General features: G+C 36.6%; 1 protein-coding gene across 1 annotated transcript; it reads right to left on the reverse strand.

Annotated features, from left to right (window-relative positions):
* Positions 1 to 35: 35 nt before the first annotated feature.
* Positions 36 to 11,436, reverse strand: LOC132696242 (NAD(P) transhydrogenase, mitochondrial-like). Its single transcript, XM_060660965.1, has 16 exons — positions 11,297 to 11,436; positions 8,412 to 8,658; positions 8,203 to 8,357; positions 7,972 to 8,112; positions 7,801 to 7,923; positions 7,561 to 7,748; positions 7,349 to 7,504; positions 6,457 to 6,661; positions 6,182 to 6,400; positions 5,896 to 6,122; positions 5,705 to 5,793; positions 5,451 to 5,649; positions 3,964 to 4,130; positions 1,699 to 2,474; positions 1,407 to 1,643; positions 36 to 703 (listed from the first exon to the last, which is right to left on the reverse strand). The coding sequence occupies exons 2-16, from the start codon at positions 8,624 to 8,626 to the stop codon at positions 588 to 590; spliced, it is 3,213 nt and encodes a 1,070-aa protein (XP_060516948.1). The 5' UTR covers positions 8,627 to 8,658; positions 11,297 to 11,436; the 3' UTR covers positions 36 to 587.
* Between the last annotated feature and the right edge of the window lie 534 nt (positions 11,437 to 11,970).

Genomic DNA, 11,970 nt, shown 5'->3' on the forward strand with positions numbered 1-11,970 from the left:
GAAATATTTATGCTAATAAAGTTAGTTGTAAATGTTCCTATGCTCTTAAAAAGAAAAAGTACAAATTATATATATAATGGGCGTTTGCCCGCGAAATAATGCTCGCGTTCGGTGTTACGAATTATACAAAAAAAAAAAAGAAAAAATACTAAACATCTCTTCCTGAGAACCGCTCGTATCTGTACACACACTTCGCGATACAAATTCAGACTATGTTTCTCCTTAAAGTTTTTAATTAAAATACAATGGACAACCTAATGACAATACAAAACGGCAATTCAGATATTTGCCTTATGCTCTAAACACTTAGGGATAAAATTTCCTAATCTGTGTTCAAAAAGAGAAATTTGAATCGCTCCCGGCGACAACAGCACACAATTAAACTAGCATACAGTTGAACCAGTTTAGATTTTATTACTAAATAAGGGCACAAAATAAGTTCATAATCGGGTGATACAATAAATTTCTCATGTTTGATATATGGGCGGCTATGGATTAACCTAAATTGTGACGTCACTAAGGACAGATCAAACACAGAAGCTGCATTTTGATACTCGCATATCAACATCATCATCGTGCTATGAAATTTATTCCTGCAATACCTTATGCAAGAGCGCGTCGCACGTTTTTTTCGCGTCGCCCAGTAACATGGACGTGTTGGGCTTGTAAAAGACTGGATTGTCTACGGCTGCATAACCGACACCTGCAAATTAAATCACATTTTCCCTATTAATATGAGACTGCTTGTACAGGGTCGTTTAACGATAGAATAAAGTTCGCTACGTAATTAGTTTCAACAGATATCAGAAAATGATATAATAATAATAAAACATACCTAAACCAAACAATTTTTCCAATATTTAAAAAACTAGTTTTGAACGGAATTCGAATTAAATGCGACAAAGTGTTCAAAATAAATTATTATTATTATTACGTAAGTATATCATATATTTTAACTATTGGTAAACAGAGCTGTTAAGATTGAAAAACGAACAGGAAAAAGAACTTTGTTGGAGACGTAGAAAAAGACAATTATTAGAAATTTGTGCTATTGGTGTTTTCTATCGGTAGATTACGCTGTATCACGTAAGCTTGCTACTTGAGGGCCACTGACCTAGGGACTAGCTTGAAATTGAAGTAGAATTTTCTCACTGGTAGCATCCAGTGCACCACTTTCCGTTCTTCATATTAAATACTACTACTAGCATCAGATTATTACTACTTCGCTTTGTCAAGTCTTGCTGCCATTAAAGCATTACTTTGCCGCCTCAGCTAATATGGAAATCATATCAATTAATTCAACTTTTGCACTTTTTTTTTAAGTATTTCCCAATATTTATTTAATCAGTGGTCAGGTAAAAATTTCACAATACCATTATGTCAGAAAGTCTTTACTTCGCACGTACCTAAAGATCTCTTCATCACTATCACATGATCAGACTTCCAGACGTTCAATACGGGCATGCCGGCTATCGGCGAGTTGGGATCCTCTAGAGCGGCGCTGTTGACCGTATCATTGGCGCCAATCACCAACACGAGATCCGTGCTCTCAAAGTCCTCGTTGATTTCGTCCATCTCCAACACGTCGTCGTAGGGAACTCCGGCTTCGGCCAGCAACACGTTGAGCTGTCCCGGCATCCTCCCTAAACATTTCCGAAACTACATTCGCGAGCCAAACAAATTACGAGGACCACCGACCGGCCACTGGATGTATGGCGAATCTGACTTGCTTTCCCTTACTCTTCAACACCTCCACCATTTCGGCTATGGGGTACTGAGCTTTGGCCACGCACAAGCCATATCCCGGCACGATTATGATACTCCTGGCATTGTTGATCGCTTCCACCGCCGAATCCAAGTTAATTTCCGTATGCGTGCCGGTGATCTCCATCGGTTTACCGCTTCCGGTACTGGTGGTACCGTAACCGCCCAAAATAACGTTCGGCAACGAGCGGTTCATCGCTTTGCACATAATGTGCGACAGTATGGCGCCGGACGACCCGATTAGAGCTCCGACGATCGTCATGAGACTATTGTTCAACATGAAACCTTCGGCGCAGAGTGCCCATCCCGAGTAACTGTTTAGTACCGTGATAACCACCGGCATGTCGGCGCCGCCGATGGCGACGGTCAAAGTGACCCCCATCGTGGACGATAAGGCTGCGGTAGTGGCCAACGCTCCTAATCCGCCGATCAAGGTGGGATCGTAAAACAAATAACCACCGGCCGCTACGTTAGCCAAAAGCAGGGCAGAGTTTAGGGCGTGGCGGCCGGGTAATAGGAGCGCGTTGGATTTGAGGAGGCCCTGCAGCTTGCCGTAGGCTACCAACGAGCCGCTGAATGTTACCCCACCGATGTAGGTGCCCAAGAAAAGGGCGGTTTTAGTCACGTTGGCGGCCGGGTCTATGGCGAATGTGGGAAAGTCGTGAATGAAAGTGGCCACGCATGTAAGCACCGCGGCCAAACCCACCAAGCTGCAAAACGTTACTGTTGGAGATAACCAAGTGGAGTTTTGGAACTATTTAAAACGTCATGTTTTCTACAACTTAAAACTAACGAAAATCTTGACCGAGACAAATTCGAATCTTTACGCAAATACGAGGGTCACTCGAAATGTTTTCACCCTGAAGATGAAGCCACTACTTACCAGAAGATAGTGTCGTAGTTGGTAGCTACATGCCCTAGAGAAAATGGAAAAAAATGACTATAAAGCTGCCACAAAATATTTGTTTTTGAAAGGCAATACGGGGGATTCTGCGCCGTCATTTACCACAGCGAAATTTTGGGCGGTTGAATTTAACGTGCCCGTATGAGCTTAGAAGATGATGAACGTATTAAACGACCGTCGAATTCCAACGCTCTGTTAGTGCTCTGTTAGGCGGAATAAATAAATTATTTTGCGGAGGAAAACGCTGGGTACTATTCGGAGGAGTTAGGAGAAATGTATAGAGTTACAAGGAGACTAGAAAAATAAAACAAAAATTGAGAAACAAGTTCTCATCATCATTGTTAAGTCGGAAACTTTTCAAGTGACCCCCGTGATAAAGAAGACAATTGCGAATGCTTTCTTTGTTAGTAGTTTGCTATTTTGCTCGATATTAAATAAAAACTTAACCCCCAAAACAAAGTCACTAGTCTGGTCAAGGATAGGTGTTATGGATTAAGAAGACCCAAAAAGTCATTCATAATATACCTAAAAACCTGCTTCCTAAATAAATACACAATTGTTAGGGTCACGTGGTCGACAGAACAGGTTTTACATAGTTCGATTCTAACACGGCTACGCGAGATTGGACTAGATATAAGGCAGGTCAACTACAGATAAAACTACAACAGAATCATTTAGTGTATTGAAATATATTCGTCAAGGATTACTGCTTATACATTAGAAGAAGACCAGCAATACTGGTTGAATAAGATAAATGATATTAGGTAGCAGTATGGGCTTCAGATTGACATTTCTAAAACGAAAACTATGGTAAAACCAAAGTAATTATTAGTGGATGCGTAAATAAGTAAATAAGGGGGTAAATAAGTTCAGATAAAGTTAAAACACGAATTGGTATAACCGAAATGACATTTTCTAAACTTAGCCATCTGTTCCTCCATTAATGTATGCCTGTGGATCTTCGAAATTGAATATATTGAACAGATGTCAAAAGAGAGGAGCCAGAGCAGAAAGATATCTTGAGAGGTGAGACCCTTCTCACCTTAAAATATCAAGAACACCCTCATATTCAATTAGGCATAATGAAAAGATAACCCCAACGTGCGGGATGCATATGGGAAAAGAAGAAGAAAAAGAATATTCTAGCCAATTACTTTATATCATATTGCGATAATTATCTATTGAAAAAGTTAAAAACAAATAACCCACGATTACAGAAAATAAAAAAGATCTATGAATGCTGCAGAACGTGTGAGTAAAATATCAATGGCGCCTCATCGCAAAATAACACAAACCTGTGAAAACCAGCAACCAGTTGCGGCAGATCGGTGATTTCGATTTTTTTCGCTATCGTGGCACCTATCGCACCGCCCCCTATCAGGCAGGCCGCCATTTGAGCCAACACTTCATTGGAGGGCGCTAATTGACCCAACGTCGCGGCTATACCTCCTGCCACTCCGATCTAAAGTAATCATTTGATATTCTCTCGGAAATGTTACAGTATATGAAAATTTTATATAAAACGGCTTCTTTAGTTACTAAAAATTAATTAAGTTTAAAATGTTAATCGATAGCAGGTCAGGAGTGCAAAAAATTCAAAATGCATTTTTTGTCTGTATTGTACTTCATTGCCAAATAAAGGCCCTATCCCCGGCCCTTTTCCACACGGCACATGTGTATTTTAAAATCATCTTTGAAAAAATATTAAATTTCATCTTAATTATGTTGGGTGCTGCACCTTATGTGATTAAGACATCAGAACATTTAAAAATATTTTATTCTAACCTACTTTACGATATTTGTTTGGCTCATGGTCACAATAGAATCAGCAGAATGTATAAGAGACTAGTTTCCATTGTTAAAGGATTTATTTAATCAAGTAAAAAAAATGTTTTCAAAAGCACCTTCACGTGCTCAATTTTATAAGGAAAATTGCCCAAATATTCAATTAACATCACAACCAACAACAACTAACTGGGGAACTTGGTTAGTCGCTGCTACATTTTATGCGAAAAATTTGGAATTATTTAAAAAAATTATCGAAGATCCAAACGACTTATCTTCTCGCGTTCTAATAAGTGAACCTCTTTTTTCTAATCCAACAGTGACAGATAATTTAATATTTATAAAAACAAATTTATTCTTTTGTATCCAGAGCACTCACGCAGCTGGAGGCCACCTCTGTTTCTTTGACAGATTCAATTTGAGGTAGAATGCAAAAAAGTTTCAGTTACTGTTGGGGCTGCGGTTATAAAAAAATAAAAAAATCCTAAAAAATATTTCAGTGCTTTTCATAGGCCATAATTTCAAAACTGTCGGATAACTCATGTAGATATTGAGCAAGTGTCAATAGTATTGTTAAATTTTAATTGTATTATTTTTTTTTATAATCGTAACTCAAGTTTTGTAAGTTTTTTTTTGTGTTTTGCAATTTGCTATTAAAGCATCAATGTGTGTATCTGTGGTTTAAGTAGACTTCTGAAGAACGAAAGAAAAATTATAAAGAAATAGTTCTGGGTTGATTTAAAATAACATTAATTATGACAATTTTTCATATAATAAAAAGGCATTTTTGCATTTTTTGTTCATTTCAATGAATATATTTGGAAAATGTTATGCATTTAAATGAGCATATAATGGGGTTTTTCGATTTCATTTTTTCCGCTCATCACTTATATATTTAGCCTGCAAAGCAGAACCGTACTACGAATTTTATTATTACTATTTTTCAACTACATAATTGTTGTTTTTTTTTTTAATTTGATGCCATTAATATACTTGCCATCCCAAGGTTGTTTCCCATTCTGCTGGTGGTTTGCGAGCTTAAACCAGCCAAAGCTCCCACACAACACAGGGACGCGGCAAGGTAAGCTGCCTGATGGATTTCGGCCAAACCGCTCATCGCTGCGTAACTGTACCCCCCGAGGAACACTACCGCCGGAATGCCATAGAACAGGTTGTAGTCTGGCGGATCTCCGGGCCTAAAATCACATTAATCTTGAAGGGACCATATCCGGCAGCGCACCCACTACGCACCTTCTAAACATGTCCAACATCCTTTTTGTGACGAGAAATCCTCCGAAAACGTTAATGAAAGATACAAATGCAGCTGCCGCTGAAAGCGTCTAAAATAATTGAACAAAAAATTTCACTTTTCAATTCAAAAAGTAACGAAATCGTAATAAATTAAGCAATATGCAATTAGACGGCAATTTATTAATAAATACCTCCACAGAATTGGTTGGAAAATAGCTGCCGTTCATCAGCAACAGGCCCCCTACAGCCGTAATGCCGGATATGGCGTTCGTAACTGACATAAGGGGTGAATGCAACGCCGGTGTTACACCCCATACGGTGTGATAACCCACTAATCCAGACAGCCCCAATACTGTCAACATCGACGTGAAATCCGAATTGGGAGAACATATCCCCAACCCCAATATACTTCCGATTCCTTTAAAAACGGGGAAAAAGTGCAAAATAGGCGTGGGCGGATCATAAAGGTTCACTTACCGGCGGTTGTGATTAGAGCGTTGTCCAATGTTTTCTTCAACGGAGTAAGTTCTTTATGGACTTCTTTCACCACTTTGGATTCCAGTTTGGGAGGTGGCGCAGTCGAAGGGGGAGGGCCGACCGGTTCAGGAGGAGGCCATACTAATTTTCCCTTATCCAGTATTATGCTACCACGTACAACGTCGTCCGACATATCAATATGGAAATGATTGTCGTCGCCTAAAATAGAAAAAATATTCAAATTTCGAACCCCAACACAGTTCGATGGTTACCACCTATTGACAGCAAAAACTTCGAAATATTGTTGGCATACAAAGTGGAACTCTGAGTGGGCAGTAGACTAGGAAAGTCCGTCAGCCCTACATGCGTGACATCGTTGAACACATAAGTCTCTCCTGGTTTTGTGGTCTCTATATTTCCCCCCGCTTCCGCTGCCAAGTCCACCACCACGCTTCCGGGTTTCATGGACAAAATATGTTCCTAAAAAAACTGTAATTTGTGGCCCTTTTTGAAGGTCCTACTACGTAGTGGTCGACCATTAACAACTATGATATGCCCTTTTCTTTTTTCATCTGATCTCAACTTCAAATAATTTAAACATACGCCAATTCTGGGCTGGAGATTCGTTAACCAAAAAAAAAGCTCATATAAGAGAGGTGTTGAATATTAAAAAAAAAATCTTCCAATATGTTAAAAAATGTTAAAAACTTGTATCTTCAAAACTAGGCATCTCCCACAGAGCGTTGGCGCATGTTTTTAAAAACACCCTGTATCAAAAGGGTATCATGGAACAACATTGTAATATGCATTTTCTTTAAAATTTTTAGCACACAATCATTAGGAATAGAAACACTCAAAACATAAATATTCAATAAACAACAAAATTTCAACATTAATTTAGGAATCAAATTATTCAAATCTATTTTTACGCGAACTAAAAAACTGGAAATACTGGATATATAATAATAATACCATATTAAAAGGCAATTTCTTGTTAATTTTTTTGTAGTCAATTATTTGTGTAGGTACTTAGTCCTTGCAAAAAATATATATTTGCTGTATGAAGCATAAAGTAAAAAGTGTACAACAAGCCCGGTTTTTGCACGATCCATTTCCATTTCCATTTTTTAAAAATATTATGGACTAAACCGTTTGAACACAACCGACCTTCAAAATAAGTAGCGGCGCCTTTTTTCCCGGTATTAAAGCAGTTGAGATAATTATGTCGACCTCCTTGCACTGTTTGGCAAACAGGGCGTGTTCGGCTTCGATAAATTCCTTGGACATTTCTTTGCTGTACCCTCCGGCAGCCCCACCCTCCTCCTAAAATAGTGAGTCAATATTAGTGGCCATAGCAATCTCATTGTGACGTAAAATACTTCTATGTTTACGGTCAAAAACTCCGCACCCATAGACTCGACTTGCTCTTTAACTACCGATCTCGTATCGAACGCCCGCACAACCGCGCCCATGCTTTTTGCCTGGCCAATAGCGGCCAAGCCGGCCACGCCCCCACCAATGACGAGCACTTTGGAAGGCGGGACCTTTCCGGCGGCTGTTATCTGACCTATAGGAAAGCGTTTATGACGCAGTCATATCGTTTCGGTTAGTTAGCTAACCTGACATGAACCTTGGAAAATGATTGGCTGCCTCAACTACTGCTCTGTACCCCGATATGTTCGCCATAGAACTCAGTGCGTCAAAAACTTGCGCCCTCGTCAGTCGAGGGATGCAATCCATAGCTACAAAAAGCGGTTTAGAAGAAAAAAGTTTTACTAAAAGAGGCTCACCGAACGCGGTCATTTTCCTATCGGCCAATTTTTCGACCAATTCCTTGTTTTGACCAGGGTATAGGAAAGACAACAGCGTCGAATTTTCCCTAAAATTGGATACATCATTGTCTAGTGGTTGCCTAACTTTTAAAATAATATCTGTAATAAGAAAAATTTGTTTGCCGTTATTGAGTTTGCAGTTCAAATTATTCGCCTGCCATTTTACTAGGTTACTATAAGTTTCATTACCTGAGTTGAACGCGGTTTTCGTATCCACAATTTTGACTCCGGATTTTTCGTAGTCTCCGTTCTTAAACTTGGCGTCTGCGCCGGCATTTTCTTCGACCTTAACCGTAAAACCTTTTTTGGTTAGAGTTTCCGTAACCGCGGGCGTGATGGCAACTCTAAAAAAATCAAAATACTATTAGAATGTACACTTTCTAATGTAAAAAATTAACCTCTTTTCATTTTTCCAAACTTCCTTAGGGACGCCTATGGTCAATTGGCTGTAGGGAATACCTTTGGTGTCTTTCTTTTCTTTGGATTCTTTCCAACAGTGTTGGCCTCGCGAAAATTCCCTAGCGACCGATTTTTCTAATAGAGTTGCATTTTTTAATCGAACCTCAAACACGCGTCTCTTGTTTAAGTACAGTCTCATTAGTCCCCTGGCCATTTTCTATGGGCATTTAATTTCCTATTTCATTGCTGTAAAAACAAAACGATTCGACATGTCCGGTCCATACTATTTATAAAACTTGTGTCGTCCTTAAGTGGGGAACAAAAACATAAAAAAAATCAATTTGCACCAGAAAAAAAAAATTAAATTGACACTGGCATTTTATGTCAATCGTTACACCTTATTATGAGTGCCTTATTATTTGTTTTAAGCTTTACTTGTTTTTCATTGTCTATAACCTTAGTTTTAATTGAAATTTAATTAATGTCAAAAAGACTGTTTTTAATTTTTTTAATGCTGTTATTGGCTGATTAAAATAACTCAACAAAATGCCCATTTTTTAAACGATCAAAATTTCTAAATATCTAATGTATAATTACCAAAGTTACGTCAGCATGAATTCTGGAAATAAGCTCTTTAAAAAATGTATTTATTGCGTACTTTAGAGAAGAATTATAAAACTGGCAACACGGCAAATATGTAGTGTACAGCGTTAATCAACTTTCTGGACTTTTACATGTTATCTCACCCATATTTAAAGATGCAGAACTGTGGTTCTAACACCTCTTCATAAAACGAAAGTATTTTTCGTATTAGTGTTCTTTAAATTTAACTTTTTGCTTAGAATTTTTTTTAGAGCTCAGAAAAAATATACGAAGACAGATCAAAACATCATCTGCCCAACTTTGTTTTTTAAATAGAACACGCTGTATATTATTTTTATTTCGGTTGAAAATTATGTGATCTGTTTAAAAATATATTGTTTTATATATTTTTATATATATTTTATATATTGTTACATTTTCCCTTAAAATTTCAAGATCTTTAAAAAAAAATTATGCATATTATATTTTATTGTAAAAATAAAAGCCTGAAAGGATTTACTACAACTTGAAAGGGTCAAGAACGAGAAACAATTTTCAAATTTTCCGTTCTGACTCATTTTTCCACGGTACTGATACAAAATAAATTTGAGTTCTAAAATTATATAACCTCTTTGCACTATTTCTCCATGTTTGTAAACAGTACTTTCAACATGATTCAATGGACGTTTCATAAATCTCAGGGTAGAGAGAGCTCGAGTCCAAATAAATCCAAAGACGAAGGTTATTGAACCGGAATTCAAAGTTAAAAGTGTTATTTTAACTTGATCATAGTTAATGGTAATTAGTTTAAATCATTTATATATAGAATTTACAGATATATAAAGGTTAGAAATGGACATGAAACGGAACTCACATTTAGCTGACATGTAGGTTTTCTCTGAATGACAAATTGTATGATATAAAAATATGATGAAATATGTTTGTCTAATTAGTACAAAATTTTTATTGTTAGATGTTTAATCACCATTGAGAACAAACAGTACAAGATATAAAAAATGGTTTTATACAATTATTTTGAAAAATATTTACCAAATTCTGCATTTGAAGAATATATGATAGGATACGACTTCTATTCCACTTGAGATTAATTAATAAATTTTACTTCGAAACTTTTAATTCTGATTTTTAAAAAAGTATTTGAATAGGAACAGTTACTTTTTTTGCATCTTGCGTTGCCAAAACCATAACTCCATCAAAATTTGCGATGATGATGATCGATGAACGTTTTACCATTAAGCCAGTATTTTTTGTCGCAAACGTTTTCTTCACAAGTTGTATTTCTCGCTGAACCCGTTATTAATATTTAAATTCAAGACCTTGGATGGACCACGTGGATGATACCAAAATGCCTACTATTCACTATTGAATGGACCAATAATAATTGTAATTTGCTTAACTACACCCCAGTGTGTAAATCCAACGGATCGTTCCAGCACGGTCAGTTGGTTTCAATATTATAATTTCTGGACCAATCATCATCTTGTACGCATTTCAATTTTTCTAAGTCACGTGCCTACTTATTTGTCGCAAAAGTATTACCCTATGTAAATATCCCGATAGCTATATTTGCGTTTAAGCGTTAGAAAATAAATACACAAACGAGTGTAGATATGTTGATGTATAGGGTGCATTTACATTTTAATATGATGGTATGTAGTTTATTGGTCAACAAAGTTTCGTTATATGCAATTTATAATAACTATTTATCCATCCAATTGAAGTGGATTTCCGCGGGATCAGCATAAGGAATTATTAAAGGTTTTAATCGAAGTTTTAACGCAACACGCGATACATTGATATTTTCTTGGTCTATACATATAGCACGATTATAGCCCTATAACACTTTTGATAATTCCTGTGGTCAAAAAATTAAATTTCAAGTGACAATTACTACCGTTCCGGATATCACCCTGTATTCCAATGTATCGCGTGCTCTTTACTTTTTAAATGTTTCAATTCAATAAGTATTCCACATTCAACAAATTTAATCTAATATATTCAAAAATACACACGGCTTAAGCACCCACATTAAGTGCAAGTATCTGTGAGATAAAAGTAACGCTCTCATTTGTAATTAAATGTAATCATCACGTCATAGAGTGCTCAAAGCAGAAATTTAGCCCAATCTAATATAACTTAATTTAAATAATGTGAATAGCAACCTCTAAACTGTTAATAAGTTGATCCCGACTCTTAAATTAGGAGCTAAAACAACATCACCAAAGTTTTGACAAAAAAAAAGTTGGGATTACTTGTCCGGTTCTAATAATATGATACGTACCATACAATTTCCTAAACGGTATTTAGACCGACGTAAAAATATTTAAAAACCGGTAAATTTTGCTAATAACGTGAAAAAGCTTCCGCACAAACTGAAACTCGTGGGGCTTCACGAACAATACTTGCACAGCCGATAGCAGACTACCTACCTACACACTGGGAAAATACTGAAACAGTTTTTGACTCCGAACGTTCGCATGGAAGTTTGGAAAAGTCCTGCAATGCAATTGCTATTTTTTAACTGACGGAACCTTTTTTTTTGTAAAAGATCCTTCAGTTATCGAAATACCCTCGTATAATAGTGTTAATTGTACAAATAAGTTAAAAACCATAAATTTTGGCTTTAGTTAATGTTTTATGTCCCTTCATCTGTTCGGTTTGTTAATATATATTGTTATTGTAATTAATAATTTTTAAATAAATATTAATTTGTGGATGCGAATGATATGGAAAAACTCATAATGCTTGAGATTGAGAACGTTTTGAAAGCTCATCATTTTTCTTAGAAAGGTGAATGCTTATAGGGGGTATGCTAATTTTTTAATTTAAAAAAATATTTATTTCTTGAAAGCAATGGTTGAACGACAGTTACAATGCTTCAAATAGCGAATAACAACAACACAATGATTACTTGTTATTTAAAAAATATATCGAAACTTCTGGATTCTGGAACAG

This window comes from Cylas formicarius, unplaced genomic scaffold (assembly GCF_029955315.1).
Source record: "Cylas formicarius isolate icCylForm1 unplaced genomic scaffold, icCylForm1.1 PGA_scaffold_1__22_contigs__length_36826433, whole genome shotgun sequence".
Classification (NCBI taxonomy): domain Eukaryota; kingdom Metazoa; phylum Arthropoda; class Insecta; order Coleoptera; family Brentidae; genus Cylas; species Cylas formicarius.